Below are 19,630 nucleotides of genomic sequence, written 5' to 3' on the forward strand. Positions count from 1 at the left end.
AGCTGTCCTCACAGGCAGACATTGGCTCCATTACCCTTTTTATCCAGGCACATATACATACCCCCACATTGGAGCAATGAATATAGGAGACTACATTACATAAGTTACACTCATGTGAATGATTTTCTGTCTTCAACAATCAGCCTTGTCAATATATGCTGCTTCGTCCATCACTCTGAAGCACTGATCTTTGGAACTTTGGTCTTTTTTGCCTTGTACTCTCAAAATATGCCAGCGATAGAAGGCTTGCACAACACTCGTCTCGTGTTGGCAGTGGTGGTAATGATTTTCCTGTACAACACTTGCAAGTGTGAGGCACTACATAGAGTTCCCCACTTAGTTGTAAATACTTAGCAATTCAGTTCAAACTGCACTACAGCCTCAATTTGTTGAGGAACCCTACAAAACAAAAATGTGGTATAATCAGAACTCAAGGTCAAAGCCTGTTTATATGTCATGTTCCATCGAGAAGGAAATATAACATATGGCCCTATTAACGGTCACGTATAATGGCTGTAGTAAAAAATGTAGGTAAGGATTCTCCGCCTACAAATGATTAATTGAAGCGTCCAACGTCTCCTTCTCATTTCCTTCAGCAAATGATTCCCCGTTCCATATACACACCCTAGTGCTATCACCCCAGGACATGTATGGCTCTGCCACGCAAACAGGTCAAGAAAGAGATGATCTGTGCATGCAGACAGCTGCAATTGCAGTATTTAAACTGCGTCGCTTGGGGCTACAGCAGTCAAATCATGGTGGCCAATCTATTTTACCTGCTCTTGCTTTCTCTCTCGATTGACGAAGGAATGAACACATTTTAGTTAATGTGTCAAAGGCTCCTCCGAAGCAAAAGAGCTGAAGTATGTCGGGAGTAGGAACATCTATGGCATAAGCGTTTACTCTATGTCTCCAAACGTGTAACTTCAAATGTTTTTAATATACACGTCCACCACATATCCCATTTAATTTCATTTGTATTCATCACATTTAATGGTCATAGCGCTGAGCTATAGGGTATTAGTTAGCCACATTAATTCAAATGTTTTTAGCCACTTTATTTAAGTTAGCTAGATCATTACTATTTAAAAAGCCCATGCCAGATGACAATAATACATTTTGTGATGTACAGTAACAGCAACCATAATCACCTTGCATTGATAGTTGGGCTGGCAGCCTGTGGTTTCTGAGGTACAGAATTCCAGGGTTCAAATCCTCCCATGCAAAATGGGAAAAGGCCACCCTGTTCTGCAACTTTACTTAAAATTACAATATGGCCTTTGTATGTATGTATGTATGTCTTTATTTATATAGCGCCATTAGTGTACATAGCGCTTCACAGTAGTACTACACGTGACAATCATATAAATAACAAATAATACAAATAACAGATCATGGGAATAAGTGCTTCAGACATAAAAGTAACATTAAGGAAGAGGAGTCCCTGCTCCGAGGAGCTTACAATCTAATTGGTGGGGAGAACGTACAGAGACAGTAGGAGGGCATTCAGGTAAATGCGTCTGCAGGGGGCCAAGCTTTACTGTATGTATCATGTGTATAGTATTAGCCACGGTGCTACTCATTTGCTTCTTTAAGCAAGTGTGTCTTAAGGTGGGTTTTAAAGGTGGATAGAGAGGGTGTTAGTCGGGTATTGAGGGGAAGGGAATTCCAGAGGTGTGGGGCAGTCAGTGAGAAAGGTTTAAGGCGGGAGAGGGCTTTAGATACAAAAGGGGGTAGAGAGAAGACATCCTTGAGCAGAATGCAGGAGTCGGGATGGTGCATAGAAAGAAATTAGGGCGGAGATGTAAGGAGGGGCAGAAGAGTGCAAAGCTTTAAAAGTGAGGAGGAGAATGGAGTGCGAGATGTGGAATTTGATAGGAAGCCAGGAGAGTGATTTCAGCAGGGGAGCTTTTCTCTTAGATGGGCAGTTTTAACAGGTAAACTGCAATCTGCGCACAGGACTAATACAAAAGCAGAACATTTGGCAAGAACCACAATCCCAGATTTGTTGCATATTAGAATACAGCAAGGGTTTGCAGAACTCGCATAACCCTTAGGAAAGGAATATACAAAATGACATACAGTACCTGCAAGTTATCCTTCTGGTACACTTGGATGAAACAATGTGTAAAGAACTGTATTATGGTCATTACTTTATGGTTTCCGTCAGCTTCCAGAAGTGCATGCCTAAATATGAAAAAAAAAATATGTTATGAACATCCACTTTGCCAACTGGCCAGTAAAAGCAAATTCAAATACACAAACGCTGCTTTTAGAGATCATTATTGTGCATGAAGAATAGTAGTTAGAAACGCACAATCCTTAGACATGAATAGTACAACGCCAATTCGTTTTTTTCTGTTAGCATTAAAATAACAGCCTTTAATTTCACACTTGTAATCCCCAGTTTGAAATTTGCTACAAAATAAAACTAAATGTAATCCATGCTCTTTTTTAAAATATGAAAGATTTCGGTCTGTGAGAGCTATTCTGATAATTGTGGCATCCGATGACCATACATCATACCACGGGCATCATAAAAATGCCGTAAAGGCAGAGATTTACTAAACTGCAAAGTGAGATATAGCAACCCAATTCAGCTTTAACAGCAATTCAAATCAATGGCAGATCGGGTGTGATAACCTGCATTGTGGATTACTGAATCCCGGACGGACTAAGTCTCCCTCTTTAGTGCAGAAGTTCATTGTAGAGAACACATCTTTCTAAACTTTACCCAGTCGGATTAATAAACATACATTGCAGCACGTAATTGTGGATGTTTGAATTGTTAAATTGTGTTCGTTTGAAGGGAGAAAAATACGTGAAAAACCAAAATCGAGAAAAAGAAGTGGAGTAATACTATACATCGATGAGAAATAGTGCTCGAGGGGTAATAAATAAATAAGAAAAGAACTGGAATAAGTAAAATAACCTGGAATTATCATTAGTAGGTGCTTGCACTGCAATATGATTACCCAGATGCCTTGAAGTAGGATGTATAAGATATGGAAATAAGCAGAAGCACTTCAACAGTAACAAAAATCAAAACAGGCGTATCACTCATTTATTAATCCAACGCTTCGACCCTCACTCTAGGCGGTCTAAGGAAGACGTTGCAGAGAATCTGTCAAGCGCTTCAGTGTGAGGCAGGTCAGTAAATGAGGACACTGGGGTAAGCGTGGGAGAGCTAAGCAGGGTCACTTAATCAACCGGTGCAAGGGGAAAGAGTAACCTCACCTGCTCCTTGGGTTGTGAGACCGCTCTTCTCGCTTCCTCCTGCGTGCCGCCGCCGAGATGCAGGTCAGAAAATGGATAGAAGTGCGGCGCAACTGCGCATGTCCAATGAACGGCTCCCAGATGACTAGTTCAACATAACTTTATTTGACACACACCAGGGCTACACCAGCATCTCCCCCTCAACGCGTTTCACCCTTACGCAGAGGGCTTCGTCTTGGAGTGGGGAGAAGTGGTGACAGCCTCTTAAATACCTAAAAGCCCGCGAAAGCGCCATTAAAACTTTAACCCCTTCAGTGCTATATGCCTGTTAGCTAATATCATGCTATTAAAGTATTTAATGTCTGTGCAGCTCACTATAAACATATTATATGCACGGAGAGCATCTAATTTATATATTCAGACATACACAGTAGCAATATGATAAGACTATTTGGCAGCACATTCCAGGTATATGAATAAACATAAAAAGCTGTTGCAAACACTGCAAGTGGAATATACTCAACACTAGATTCACAATAACCCATGTTGTGTACCTATTAGTCAGTCATACATATAGGGGCTTCCTAATGCTTTATTTAAACATATTTGTGACTTATAGACTAGTGAATCAAGGGAAGGTAGGTGGGAAAGGGAGAGAAAAAGGGGGGGGGGAGAAGAGGGGGGAAGGGGAGGGGAGGAGGTATGGAAGGGGAGGGGGGGGGATGAGAAATGTGAGGGAGGGAAAGAGGGGGGGGGGAAGGAGGGGGGAGAGGGGGGGAAAAGGCTAAGGGAGGGACAGTGCAGAGAATAAATCAGAAATACACAGTAGACGTTCTGTTCTTAAGAAGACCATAATATGTACATATCTGCATTCCACGTATAACACTCTTATATATCTCTTAAAGAAAACATCGTAGATCCCAATCCACATTAAGTCCACTGGGTTGTAATGTGTTTAATGTGTGGATCCAGTGCGCCTCCCTTTGATGTAGGAGCTTGATTCTATCCCCTCCCCGGGGGGGGAGGACTACATGTTCTATAGCGCAACAACTGAAATTGTCCACAGAACCCAATGGACAGTTGTTAAAGTGGATTGGGACCGGATGTGTCATGTCTGAATTCTTAATGAGCCTTAAGTGTTCTAGAATGCGAATTTTTAAGGCTCTGCTGGTAAGCCCCACATACTGTTTTTTACATCCGCATTGTAACAGGTATATGACATAATTGGTCTGACATGACATAAAAGTTTTTATCTGATATTTCCGTGTTTCAAGTTTATCAGTGAAATGTTTAACTTTCCTCATTTTGGGACAAATCTTACAGTGCCCACATTTAAATGATCCAATCAATTTTGGAAAGAAAGACAGTTTATTCTGGTTAGTATTAGTAGTTTTCAGCAAACTGGGTGACAGGAGATTCCCTAGCGTAGCTGCTCTACGGAACACTATTTTGGGTCCCACACATGCCATTTTATTTAGTAAAGGGTCTAGTGAAAGTGTGGCCCAATGTTTGTGTATGATGGTTTTAATTGAGTTTGCTTGTTCGCTATAGTTTGTGATAAAGAATGGCGCTTCTGTGTTCTCGGCCTGTGTATCTATCTGGGTACTGTTGGCTGCCATGTTGGTGAGGGTATTCCTATCCATATTCAGTGCATGCTGATATGCCTGATCAAGGTCTGCACCATCGTATCCCCTCGACAGGAACCTCCTCCTCATCTCTTTCGCCCTGTGGATAAAGGCCTCCAATGTGGAGCAGTTACGGCGTAATCGCAGGAACTGCCCCTTTGGAATGCCCTTAACCAGAGGGCGTGCGTGACAACTGTTATAATGAAGTAATGAATTCCTGGCATTCTCCTTTCTATAGATGTCTGATTGAATATTATACTCCATATCCACATATAAATTTAAATCTAGAAAGTAAATGTGGTTTTTATTATATGTGTGAGTAAATTTCAAGTTGAGAGTATTGTCTGCCAGGTATTCAAAGAACCTCAAAAGGTCTTCCTCCCCACCACTCCAGATCAAAATCAGGTCGTCAATGTAGCGTTTGTAAAACACCACATGACGCCTGAAGGGATTGGAATCTCCAAACACGTGGGACATCTCCCACCAACCCATGAACAAGTTGGCGTAGGAGGGGGCAAAGGATGTCCCCATAGCTGTCCCACGTGTTTGGAGATAGTACTGCAGGTCAAAGAAAAAATAATTGTGCGTAAGTGAAAATCTAATACTATCAAGAATAAAAACTATGTGTGCTGGCGAAAGAGTGGAATGATGTTGTAAAAAGTGTTCTGTGGCTATGAGGCCGTGCTCGTGATTGATAATATTATATAAGGAAGCCACATCCAGGGTGACCCAGATGTAGCTGGGGTGCCAAGTGATAGGTGCTAAAAGGGATAAAACGTGCTTGGTGTCAATAACGTGTGAAGGTAAAGAAACGACTAGTGGCTGTAAAAAGTGGTCTATGTATTGTGATAAGTGTTCACCCAGGGAACCAATAGATGAAATAATGGGTCTGCCTGGGGGTGCAGTGAGTGTTTTGTGTATCTTGGGCAAGTGATGGAAAATAGGAGTGATAGGATTTGGAGTGGTGAGGAAGTCCCGCTCACTAGGCGAGAGAACATGAAGAATCTCACCTTCATCCAAGAGGTCCTGGAACTCTCTTGTGAATATAGGAGTAGGGTCCCTGTCGAGGATATGGTACGCTTCTGGATCCCCCAGCTGCCGTTTGGCCTCCGATACGTAGTAATCTCGATCGAGCACCACTGTAGCGCCACCCTTATCTGCTTTCCTAATAAGGATAAGATCATTGTTACTCAGAGATTTTAAAGCTGCCCTTTGCTCTATAGTGAGATTGTCTCGCTGCAAACCCCTAGGTCCTATACAAAGGTATAGGACCTAAGGGTTTGCAGCGAGACAATCTCACTATAGATCAAAGGGCAGCTTTAAAATCTCTGAGTAACAATGATCTTATCCTTATTAGGAAAGCAGATAAGGGTGGCGCTACAGTGGTGATCGAGATTACTACGTATCGGAGGCCAAACGGCAGCTGGGGGATCCAGAAGCGTACCATATCCTCGACAGGGACCCTACTCCTATATTCACAAGAGAGTTCCAGGACCTCTTGGATGAAGGTGAGATTCTTCATGTTCTCTCGCCTAGTGAGCGGGACTTCCTCACCACTCCAAATCCTATCACTCCTATTTTCCATCACTTGCCCAAGATACACAAAACACTCACTGCACCCCCAGGCAGACCCATTATTTCATCTATTGGTTCCCTGGGTGAACACTTATCACAATACATAGACCACTTTTTACAGCCACTAGTCGTTTCTTTACCTTCACACGTTATTGACACCAAGCACGTTTTATCCCTTTTAGCACCTATCACTTGGCACCCCAGCTACATCTGGGTCACCCTGGATGTGGCTTCCTTATATAATATTATCAATCACGAGCACGGCCTCATAGCCACAGAACACTTTTTACAACATCATTCCACTCTTTCGCCAGCACACATAGTTTTTATTCTTGATAGTATTAGATTTTCACTTACGCACAATTATTTTTTCTTTGACCTGCAGTACTATCTCCAAACACGTGGGACAGCTATGGGGACATCCTTTGCCCCCTCCTACGCCAACTTGTTCATGGGTTGGTGGGAGATGTCCCACATGTTTGGAGATTCCAATCCCTTCAGGCGTCATGTGGTGTTTTACAAACGCTACATTGACGACCTGATTTTGATCTGGAGTGGTGGGGAGGAAGACCTTTTGAGGTTCTTTGAATACCTGGCAGACAATACTCTCAACTTGAAATTTACTCACACATATAATAAAAACCACATTTACTTTCTAGATTTAAATTTATATGTGGATATGGAGTATAATATTCAATCAGACATCTATAGAAAGGAGAATGCCAGGAATTCATTACTTCATTATAACAGTTGTCACGCACGCCCTCTGGTTAAGGGCATTCCAAAGGGGCAGTTCCTGCGATTACGCCGTAACTGCTCCACATTGGAGGCCTTTATCCACAGGGCGAAAGAGATGAGGAGGAGGTTCCTGTCGAGGGGATACGATGGTGCAGACCTTGATCAGGCATATCAGCATGCACTGAATATGGATAGGAATACCCTCACCAACATGGCAGCCAACAGTACCCAGATAGATACACAGGCCGAGAACACAGAAGCGCCATTCTTTATCACAAACTATAGCGAACAAGCAAACTCAATTAAAACCATCATACACAAACATTGGGCCACACTTTCACTAGACCCTTTACTAAATAAAATGGCATGTGTGGGACCCAAAATAGTGTTCCGTAGAGCAGCTACGCTAGGGAATCTCCTGTCACCCAGTTTGCTGAAAACTACTAATACTAACCAGAATAAACTGTCTTTCTTTCCAAAATTGATTGGATCATTTAAATGTGGGCACTGTAAGATTTGTCCCAAAATGAGGAAAGTTAAACATTTCACTGATAAACTTGAAACACGGAAATATCAGATAAAAACTTTTATGTCATGTCAGACCAATTATGTCATATACCTGTTACAATGCGGATGTAAAAAACAGTATGTGGGGCTTACCAGCAGAGCCTTAAAAATTCGCATTCTAGAACACTTAAGGCTCATTAAGAATTCAGACATGACACATCCGGTCCCAATCCACTTTAACAACTGTCCATTGGGTTCTGTGGACAATTTCAGTTGTTGCGCTATAGAACATGTAGTCCTCCCCCCTCGGGGAGGGGATAGAATCAAGCTCCTACACCAAAGGGAGGCGCACTGGATCCACACATTAAACACATTACAACCCAGTGGACTTAATGTGGATTGGGATCTACGATGTTTTCTTTAAGAGATATATAAGAGTGTTATACGTGGAATGCAGATATGTACATATTATGGTCTTCTTAAGAACAGAACGTCTACTGTGTATTTCTGATTTATTCTCTGCACTGTCCCTCCCTTAGCCTTTTCCCCCCCTCTCCCCCCTCCTTCCCCCCCCCCCTCTTTCCCTCCCTCACATTTCTCATCCCCCCCCCTCCCCTTCCATACCTCCTCCCCTCCCCTTCCCCCCTCTTCTCCCCCCCCCCTTTTTCTCTCCCTTTCCCACCTACCTTCCCTTGATTCACTAGTCTATAAGTCACAAATATGTTTAAATAAAGCATTAGGAAGCCCCTATATGTATGACTGACTAATAGGTACACAACATGGGTTATTGTGAATCTAGTGTTGAGTATATTCCACTTGCAGTGTTTGCAACAGCTTTTTATGTTTATTCATATACCTGGAATGTGCTGCCAAATAGTCTTATCATATTGCTACTGTGTATGTCTGAATATATAAATTAGATGCTCTCCGTGCATATAATATGTTTATAGTGAGCTGCACAGACATTAAATACTTTAATAGCATGATATTAGCTAACAGGCATATAGCACTGAAGGGGTTAAAGTTTTAATGCCGCTTTCGCGGGCTTTTAGGTATTTAAGAGGCTGTCACCACTTCTCCCCACTCCAAGACGAAGCCCTCTGCGTAAGGGTGAAACGCGTTGAGGGGGAGATGCTGGTGTAGCCCTGGTGTGTGTCAAATAAAGTTATGTTGAACTAGTCATCTGGGAGCCGTTCATTGGACATGCGCAGTTGCGCCGCACTTCTATCCATTTTCTGGTCTAAGGAAGACACCTCGAGTGAGGGTCGAAATGTTGGTTTGAAAAAAAGAAGCGTGGTGCACTATTTTAGAAAAAAAGAGTGCGTAGCGGTCAACACACAGCGGTCAAAATTTGTGTCATTTGGGCGATCTATTTCTTTATTAATGTCCATGCAGCATATAATTCTGGGGAAAAAACAATTTTTTTGGAAGCACCCTTCGGGTAGTAATATTTAATTCTAAGCCAGTACAAGTAGCAGGAGATAACAATAAAACTAGTATTTGATGACCTACAACTTTGCATTTATATTCTGCAGACCATCACGTATTGAAGTTAAAGGACTTATGCACTAAAAACTGATGAGTGCCATGATAACATTTTTACTACCATGTTGTTAAAAACGTCTGTAGACATTTTCAGACAAATTTATATACAGCCAAGAAATTATTTACCTTGGTAAGAAGAAATTACCAGGCAAACTATTACCAGATTCATTTGATTTCTATGTAAGATTTAAAGGGACATGAAATTAATTTAAGTTTTTACAAATTAAAACCCAATTGCTAATACAAAAAGCATTGTTTTTGAAAATACACGTGTAATGTGTATCCGCCTAGTGGTGAATTCAGGGCATTGCATTACTTGTCTTTTTTCTGGTTTTTATTTCTATATAATACACGCTCTTCATAGCTGGAGGAGGATATAGATGTGTCCATAGTTATCCATAGGCTTTGCGTAAAGTCTGTACACGTTTAAACAAAGCCAAAGCAATATAGTTACAAGCAAAAGTTCCATATTGAGAAGACGTAATAGGTACATGTTAAACTGGCATTATAAATGATGCATAAACATCCTTACATATATGTTTTATAAATTATACAGTATATGTATATCATCTTCAGTTCTTGTAGATCCAATGCTAGATGAAGGCCTCTCCAATGATCTTCCAGGTACTGCAGTTGCTAGCCTCTCTTCTCCACGCTGCTCCAATACATTTTCTGATTTCATCCTTCCATCTTACTATTGGTCGTCTTCTTGGCCTCTTAATTTCTTTTGGAATCTAATTGAATGATGGTCATTAATTCTTATGATATATCTGGCCCACTGCCAGTTTAATTACCCCTTGTGACGATGTCACAGACTTGTTTGATTTAGAACCTAATTATTATTTTTCCTCTCTCTTCGGGTGATAACCCGTACATCTCTCCATATTTCTTTGAGTTGTCCGAAACTTGTGAATTATCGTCACATTTAGGGTTTAAATTTCACATTCATACGTGAGCGCAGTCAGAATACATTGCTCGAAAACTTTCCTCGAGGCACAGTGGAAAGTTCCCTTGAAAGATTGTCTTGTTTCTTCCAAATGGTCTAATTCTTATCTTCATTCTCCTATTGATTTTATTCAAAAGGTTCCCATCCAATGTTACTTGACGGCCAAAAGTAGGCATAGTCTTCAACTTCTTCAACTTCTATTCCATTTATTTCCATCTTTGCAGAGGTAACATTTGTTGAACATCACTTTGGTCTTACTGAGATTCATACAGTGGCTAACAATCTTACTTTCTTCGGAGATTCTCTGATTTGTTGCTTGAGGTCTTCTGGACTTGTAGCAAAAATAACAATATCATCTTCAGAATGTTCAGTAGGTGACTCAAGTTGTTGATTTTGATTCCTTTTTCTTCCCAATAGAATGTCTTGAACAATTCTTCATGTGTTGTTGTTAAAAGCTTTGGTGACATGGTGTCTCCTTCCCGCACTCCCTTGCTGATATTTCTCGTTTGTATCTTCATGTAATCTAAGGCTGCGGCCACGGTGCCGCTGAGCGCGTTCGTGCTTGAGAGCGGTGACGTCACCAACTCTCCAAGCATGAGCGCTCGGCTGTCCTGCTGAATTTTGCAAGCGTGAGCGGGGGGCGTGGCCGGTGCGTGTCATTGGCTGGATCGGGGCTATGTCTGTGTGTGGCTGTGCGCTGTGTACATTGACTGGTGCTGATTGGTTGCTGAAGGGTCTTGTGACCCTTCAACGCGCTTGAAAATCAATTTTCCCTGTCTCCCCAAGCGCCTAGCTTTGCTAAGTGTTACGTGCACGAGCGCGCACGTGCAGCATCAGCGTGGCCATGCTGATTTGCTATCATTAAAGTGAGCGCTCCAAGCACGTGTAGTGGTAGCGTGGCCGCAGCCTAATGGTTGATGTAGCAATGTAGAATTCTCGGAAATGTTTCTTACAATATCAATGTAATCTTTTTCAACACTTGGACCTATAAATACATTTAATGATACAGCGGCCGGTATTCAAACACTTCACGCGTCATGTACATCGGAATCCCGATTTGAAACCGCGGGATGAATTCCAGCCTTCCCACACTAAGATGCGAGCGCGACGAGTGCAGAAAAACGAATATGAGTGTTCTGGCTTTTAAATACATGAAATTGACACAGTAGCACAGTAGCACAGTACTGTACACATTACAATTCATCCATTTTATTGCAAACGAAGAAACAAAATCCATGAAATTCAAACAAAACATCCGCGATAAGCGCGGATGCCTGGGGCGATTGGCCGCGTTCATGCTGCGTGGGGAACAGCAGAGAAATCAAAATCGGCGCCGTGATGTGTTAGAAGAATGGCCACTGCATCAGTAGTACTGTACCGCTGAGATGTAGACAGAATCAAATGCTTTTTCATAATCTACGAATCCTAAACCGAGTGGTACAGTAGATCGTATTCATTACTTTGGGAAATCACTTCTTGTACGACTTGGATGTGGTCCATTGTGTTGTATCCACTGTGAAATCCCGCCAGGCTGAACAAACTCCAGGGTCTGTTGTAGCCGATTTAGCAAGTGTCTTTGTGAAAATCCTGCAAGTGATTGGAAGTAGAGGGATTGGTCTCTAGTTCTTGAGATCTTCTTTGTCTTCCAAATATACAGAGGCGGCCGCCTCTTATCTACAGCGGCCGCCTCCGCGGTTATTTTTTAAATGCGTTCAGACGCGGGCTTTTTTTTCTTCTTTCCAGCGCCACAGGCGCTTCCTTTGTTCAGCGCCATTAGGCGCTGATTGGAGAACCGGACGCGCGCGGCTGTGAGATGCGGCTGGCGCGCGGCCAATTTCGGCGGGGAAAACAAAAAGCCGAGAAAAGATGCGGTTAAGCTTTAGAATAAGCTTGGCCGCAGCAGTATAAGTTTGCTTTTGAACTAATCTATCACACCCACAATCCTGTTTTAGACAAATCTGTTTGAAATAATAACAAGTTCTGAACCCCCAAAACAAGATATCCAACCATGTTTCAAATTTAGAAGCTCAACAGAAAACAAATAACACTTTTATATGTTCTTTAGTTTTGAATTTTTCCTCATTCGCTCAATTAGCCCTTTGACTATACTGTACAGTAGGTACACAGGGCAGTTGGTCTGCTCTGTGAGTCATGCAAAAATCAACTACATTTCTAATAATTTTAATAGGTGCAATCACAGCATGTAAACCTTTGCACGGTCATGTTTTTTAACCTAATTTGCATTTTTTACCACCATAATATGATGAATCTGAGAATGCAAAAAAAAAAAAATCTTTCTTTCTGAAATTTTTTTTTTTTTTTAAAGAAAAAGAAAAATAGTTTCCAATAAATTACATGAAGAACATTTAAAGAAAGAAAGAAATAATATCTTCCGGTTAAGAATTGTTTTGTCTACGCTCATATTTAGTAAATGGTTATTGACCATACCTGAAAATGTCATCCACAATTCTAAAGATGGACGGGTGGCAGGCAGCTTGTGGCTAGGGAGAAAGAAGAAAACAAGAAGTTGTTCAGTACATAGTACTATTACATACAGTATAGGTACACAAACAAGTTATGCGGGATGAAAAAGTGACAGAAACTCTCCTCTGTATAGGCTGTATAACAAAGAACACATCTACCCCAAGCCTGCCGAACCACATAACCATGCAGCATACATGTTCTTCCACTGCAGGCAGGGATTTAGGGCAATGGACTGCAAATGAGAACTCCGAGTGTGGCAGTATTTGCTTCGTATCCACTTTAACGTGGATCCCTTTAACCTTTACAATGATGGGGATCTGGTGGTACTGACCTCCACATCATGTGACCTCTCCTGGAGCTCAGATTCCGGAAATGGGAGTGGAGTGGGTTCCACTTCAGTTTCGATTCTGGCTGGTCGATTTGCCCCTAGAAAACGAGCAAGTTCACATGACGTACTTGGTACGTCATAAAGGACCCGGGTGTGCCAAGACTCAACTCTAAGGCCAGGTCCCCAGTGGCTGCTGCGGCACGCGCGACGGTGTGCATGTCGCACAGAAAGCACAGCCCTCTATGGGGCAGGCCACAGTTGGCCATGTCACAGCGGCGGTTCAGTCAATGGGGGCAAACCAGCCGCGTGACATCATGGCCACACCTCTCCCCCCCGACGGATCTCCTGCCCTGAAAGCACAGCCGCAGACCAGAGGTCGCAGCTGAAACGGGTGCACGTGCCGCCAGACCACTGGGGCCCTAGCCGTAGAGTTAAGCTTATGCCTGCCATAGAATTGCAGGCCATGCACTTCTTTGATCCAGGCTCTGCTTGGGCAGACATAAGCTTAAAGGGATCCACGTTGTAGTATGCAAGAAGCAAAAAGTGACACACTTCATATTGGATTGCGGTGCGAGACTGCGCATCAGAGCTTGAATGATGGAGTATGAGTGCTCATTTGCATATCATTATGGCTGCAGTGGAAGCACTGTATGCTGTGCGAGTGTGCTGTGTGCTGTGAGAGTGTGCTGTGTGCTGTGAGCAGTGTGTAGTGAGTGCTGGGAGTGTGTGCAGTGTGCTGTGAGTGTGCAGTGTGTGCAGTGAGTGCTGGGAGTGTGCAGTGAGAGTGTGTGCAGTGAGAGTGTATGCAGTGAGAGTGTATGCAGTCAGAGTGTGTGCAGTGAGAGTGTGTGCAGTGTGCAAAAAAATGTATTTCTTTTTATTTTAAACGGGAGCCACGTGAAAACCGCGTTATAAGCGGGGTCGCGCTATAACGGGGTTAAGCTGTATAAATAAATATATATATACACTGTATACCTTTTTTTCACTGTGTTATATACTTCTTGCTTCATCCCATGAAAATATGCACAATTGTAGGTCTGTTATGTAGATTAACACTATCTAAGAATAACAATGTAGGCATTTTGTAACTACTGTATGCACTTGAGGTCATTCTGCTGTCACCAATTCCAAAGAATATTTATTAGATTATCAAATAATTCTTAGATGTAATAATCTACTTTGACAGACCTATAATTGTTCAAATGTTCATGACAATTTTGTAATTTTTCTGAAAGATATGACGAAAAATAAAAGGGGTCTCGTTTTTTCAGAACTATGTAGTGTGTGTGTGTGTGTGTGTGTGTGTGTAAATATACACACATACATACACACAGTGTATATATAGACAATATATATAATTAAACTAGGAACGTAAGTTATAGTTAGAATTATTTAGCAGAGTTAAAGCCTTTAATTATATAAAGAGATATCTAGGCAGACTTCAAGTCTATCATTTAAATAGATTCAGAGCTCTAATATCATTACCAAAGACAACAAAGATGTCTTACTGCTAAAAACAGGATGCAGCTCACATGATTCCCAGAGGCAATAAGAAAAAGCAGATTTTTAAACAGGCTTCTTTTCCAAGAGTAGTTGAGATATTCTATCCGTCCAATGCCATAAAAAATGCATCAATGTCACTGTTAACAGAACTGGAGGACGCCCGAGTCTCAAATACTATAAGTAGACAGCAGACCTCAAGCATTTGTGTTAAAAATGTGTTCAGTGGACTCAAAAGTCACAAGAAAGCAAGAGTCAGACAATGGATAATATCTTCATAAATACATGGAAAACATGGGAGATCTAAATCTCAGAGAATGACTGAACTCTTCCCCAAAATTATGTTTATTTATTTTACATTATCACGATTAACGATCACTTATTAATTCCTCAGAAAAACAATTATGCTTAAAAAAAATCAAGCTAAATAATGCTTCTATGAACGTTTAAATAGTAGGTTCACCGACAAACATGACGTATTAAGAATATATCACATACTTCAGTGTCCAGAGTAAGATAGGTGACATATTAATCATATTTCGTTAACATAACACTGCTGAATTACGAAACTGTTATAAAGATTGAGGAAAACATCACATTCACGTAATATACTTATAATTTAAACAAAACAACATATAAATATATCTACAGTATATTGCATAATAGTCACATCTAAAAAAATCATCAATTATTTGTATATCGTTTGATTTAATATAAAAATGTATGGATATTTATCTACATATAGTATACATATATGCGCTCCCAATTTAAAAAAGGAATGGGTTATTGATGGCTCCGCTCTATAGGAACATCTGGTGAATCTTAGTTAGGGGAGAGAGTACATTTGTTAGCTACATGAATTATGTATAAATATATATTACATATATACAGTATATACACATACATACACACTGTATGCATATGTAATACAGTATATATTTATATGTAATTGATGTAGTTACAAAAATACCAAAGTACCCCGAGATGCCTACACCCCTACAATTATTCCTGCCCTTTGTATACTGTATGTAAACAGTAAGCTCTGAGGGTATATATTATAAAAGTTTGCTAATTCACACCAAGGAATACAATGCTACATATTAAGGAAGTTACTTTAAAAACGTGGAATCGGCCTCTATTTCTGTACAGATGAAGCTTTCAATCTTTCAAATATTGCCACCTAGTGTCCATAAAACGAAGTTTCACAAGTATAATGACTTAGGCCCTTTTTCATTAGGGTCTGTAGTACCTTATCTCAGCATCTGACCTTATTAAAAATGACCTTGGGGGTTATTCATTAAACTGCACTAGTGCTTTTCTCATGGCCTCATTAAAAATTCTCTCTCCCATAACGCGAAAGGCTACAACTTTCCGCGTAAACTTAAGATTGCCTTTACTAATTATAAACTGGAGGCAGCTGACAATATTTGTGAAGGAAACACATTTTAGAAAACACTCCTTTCTCAAATTCTTCCATAAACACTTTTCACAAATATAGCTCTCAGTGACAAAATGGCGAAGTTGCAATCTTAGTCAGCTCGGCCATTCCCTGCAAGTCTGATTTGTGCAAGAGAGACAGTGAGGGCAGGTTTCTTTGTCTGGTTGGCATGCTTGAAGCGGTGCAGTGCACACTGGTCAATTTATATGCCCTGAACACTTCAAAGGGACGCTTTTATGAAACAAATTTCTCACAGGTGAAGGATGGCCAGAGGCCTTCCTATTGTGGGAGGAAGGGGGAACACTTTAACAGATAACAGATGCGACAGCTCGTGCCCTGGCGGGCGAGTGGCAAATTTGAGAACTCCCACAAAAACTAAAACCATTTTTTGGATTTATGAACGAGCTCCACTTCGTAGATATCTGGAGGAACCTCAATCCCCTTTCTAGGGATTATACGTTCTTTTCAGCACCTTATAACACTTATTCGCATATAGACTTTTTTTCTATAGATGCTCTCCTGATATCTCAAGAGGCGCAATAATATCCCATTGACCATGCAATGATCATGGAATGATAAATATCACTATCCCTCAGCTGGCTCGCTCCATGCAATGCTAGGCAGTGGCGCCGAAATGAATCTCTATTATGTGTAGCTGAAATATTGACTCAAGCAGCGGATCATCTAAGGCTCTATTTTTACACTAATTGCAAAAATGATGTTCCCAACTCAACCACTTGGGAGGCACACAAAGTGCACATTAGGGGCTCTTTTATATAGATTGCTTGTTAAACAAAAAAAAGACTAGAATCTTGCATTTTGAAAATCTCCCGGCCGAACTAGCTCGGTTAGAGGAACCTCACAAGCGTAGCGGCACACCGGCCTTGCTAAATCAGTGCATCTTGGATAAAACGGAGCAGGCCATACACTGTACGTCTCACAAATACTACAAGAGGCAATAAGGTCCACACTATACTGGCCAGAAGACTAAGGAATGCTGCCTTGGCTCAGAATATACTGTACGCTATACATCTGGCCTGATGGCTTCCTGACTTATGACTCCTTGCAAATTTCATATTTTTTTTACCAAAAGCTGTATGACGGGAAAAACGTAGACCCAACCAAATATACCCAATCAAAATTGAAAGTATATTTAAGTTCTTGCCATCTTCATAAATTAAAGTCAGACCAAAGTTCTACTTGGTGAGCCTGGTCATTAAAGAACTACAGAACTCAAAATTCAGGGACCCAGATGTTTTTTTCTGGTGCCTATTATAAAAAGTTTTGGCTCAATTTAATCCATTTTTGAAGGTAGGCAGTAGTGTCGGAAACGATCGCCACGGTTAACATTGTGCTCATTTTGAGGAAAGGCAAAGACCCCACAAACTATGGCAGTTACCCTCCTATACCCCTCATCAATACTGATGTTAAATTATATGTCAAGACTCCCTTCCAAAATGGCTAAAATATAAATTCAGATAAATTAATGTTACATGTGCTCTTGGCCACTTGATGCTTCATTGCTGCTTGTTGGACCAATCAGCTGATTCCTGGTCATTAAACGCAGTGTGGTATGTACTCAAGATAAAGAGGATTACTGCATATCTACAGGTAAAGTTTCATACATTTTCTCAAGTATGGGGGCTTGGCTGGCAAAGGAAGGAGGAGCAGGGTTGGATGCTGATTTAGAGTAGATTAGTGATATGTGCTCCAACATTTAAATCCAATCTTGATAAATGATATAAGTCCTTTCAGAACATGCAAAGGATAGGTACTGGGGCTAGTGAGGTATGTGATCGTAATCATAGCACTTCATGTACCAATAATAGGATATCTCTGTTCCTGAAGGTTAAAGGCTGAGATTAAAGAAAATCAGACCTAAAGCCTCATTGGGAGAGTCCTCAGGTAAATAAGGAATAACGTACTCAGAATTAGTATTGCCCCAGTCCTGTGAAACTTGATAGGCGTGCAACCAGGAGAATGCGGGGAAATCCAGAGGGAAAAAACACTCCAACGCACAGCCATAAATAGAGTGGGTCCCACACCAAAAAACTGATAAAAATATATTCTTTTATTGATCCATATTTAAAAAAATGGAGGTAAGTACCCTCCTACGCGTTTCGTACCTGGTGGTACTTTATCAAGGAGTTTTTGGTGTGGGACCCACTCTATTTCTGGCTGTGCGTTGGAGTGTTTTTCCTTTGGATGCTGGTTTAGCCTTGTGACGTCACTCTGGGCCAAGAGTACAAAGAAAGTAGAGGTAGGGGTTCATTCTGCTATCATTACTGAGTATAAGGTGAGTCACAGGAAGGGATGCGTCCACTCCCCAATAACCCCTTTTTGAAGTGAAACTTTTTTTGGTGGCTCCTACTGAATTTTGATGGGTAAAATCTCCTTCATGGGGACGAAAATCCGTCACGGAGTGACGTAATGAGCTAGTGTTGGTTGCGCATGCGCAGACGTGGCCGTCGCATGTGCTGTACGCGCAGAGGCGGACACTGCCACGTGCGCAAAGCCAAACAACACCACGTGCACATGCGAAGAGGCACATAACCTCGAGCGCATGCACAGAGACCCATCACCCACTCCACGTTGGCCCCATCTTGCCTACGTATACAATGGCCAATACATTGGCTATTATATAAATAGGCAGAATAAACTAAAAAAAACATGCAATAGATAATTAAAAAAAAAAAAATCAACTACAACACATTTAACTACATATTAACTCCTTAGTAGACCAAGAGGTCAGCTAGTCATGGGTTTCCATGACAAGCTGAACACTAAGGGCTGTAAAGGGGTTAATATTAACTTAAAACTATACTAATCTACCCCCTTGACTACCTTAGTGGCTAGTAAAGCACATTGGCATCCCCTTGGTTCTAAAAATGGGTGATCCGATCTTAAAGGAATGGAATCACATGGTACATCAAGCAATCTGATTGGTTGAAGTACCATGTTGCCGAATGACACATCATCGGCAATGGCCCAGGCAACTATAAACGGCCTGGGCCCTCGCAGAATACTGGAAGTGTTCAAGGGGGTCACTTCCGGTGATGAAGAATACAGAAGAAGAAAGAAGACAGCTTTTAAGAAGAAAATAAATACTCGCAGATGAAGATTCTTCGAGCGACAGCGCATCGAAGGCTTCAAGTCAAGGTAAGAATTCCACATTGCAGGCTACAGATGGCTTTAGATTACAAATAGGCCTCCAGGCCTTAGATGGCTTTAAATGGTTTTTGTTTAGGCCATTGGGCCTTGGAGTATTTTTTATGGTTTTGTTTTTTTGGTCCGTCGAGCCTTGGATTACGTTCTATGAGATTATTTTTTTATGGATGCGGTTAGTAACATACATTTTCTTATAGGATTAATTGATAGCTACATTGGCAGTGTAGGTGTAAGGATCCGCGCTGCGGGTATACCCGAGTCCAGCGCATCCTTACCTTTTTCTCTGGCCATTCGGGCTCCCCGGCGGCATTCCCCGCTCCTGGTTGCTTTCCCTGCACCTCCTGCCAACGCGCGTCAGCCCTACGGGCGCGCGCGCACCCAAGCCGCCAATGGTTGGCGCCAGGCGCCTGACTCCGCCTCCGCTGACGCGGCACACACTCCTTGCATGTCGCTGCGCGGGTCCCGTCAGCTCCGCCTCCCCGCTTCTCCCTCCTTGCCTGACCCTTCCCCTGTCCGTCCCTCTGCTCCTCCCCTTCTTCTCTCTGCTCCTGGATCCTCCG

The 19,630-nt window shown here is 41.7% G+C and overlaps 1 protein-coding gene across 3 annotated transcripts in view; it reads right to left on the bottom strand.

Annotated features, from left to right (window-relative positions):
- FANCC (FA complementation group C) overlaps window positions 1-19,630 on the bottom strand; it is a 190,638-nt gene that overhangs the window by 34,608 nt on the left and 136,400 nt on the right. For all 3 annotated transcript variants that reach the window (XM_075599121.1, XM_075599116.1, XM_075599123.1), the window contains 2 exons: window positions 12,601-12,653; window positions 2,088-2,187 (listed from right to left, as the gene is read on the bottom strand). In XM_075599121.1, coding sequence (XP_075455236.1) covers window positions 2,088-2,187; window positions 12,601-12,653 — 153 coding nt within the window. The remainder of the gene's footprint in view (window positions 1-2,087; window positions 2,188-12,600; window positions 12,654-19,630) is intronic.

Source organism: Ascaphus truei, chromosome 1 (assembly GCF_040206685.1).
Source record: "Ascaphus truei isolate aAscTru1 chromosome 1, aAscTru1.hap1, whole genome shotgun sequence".
NCBI lineage: Eukaryota > Metazoa > Chordata > Amphibia > Anura > Ascaphidae > Ascaphus > Ascaphus truei.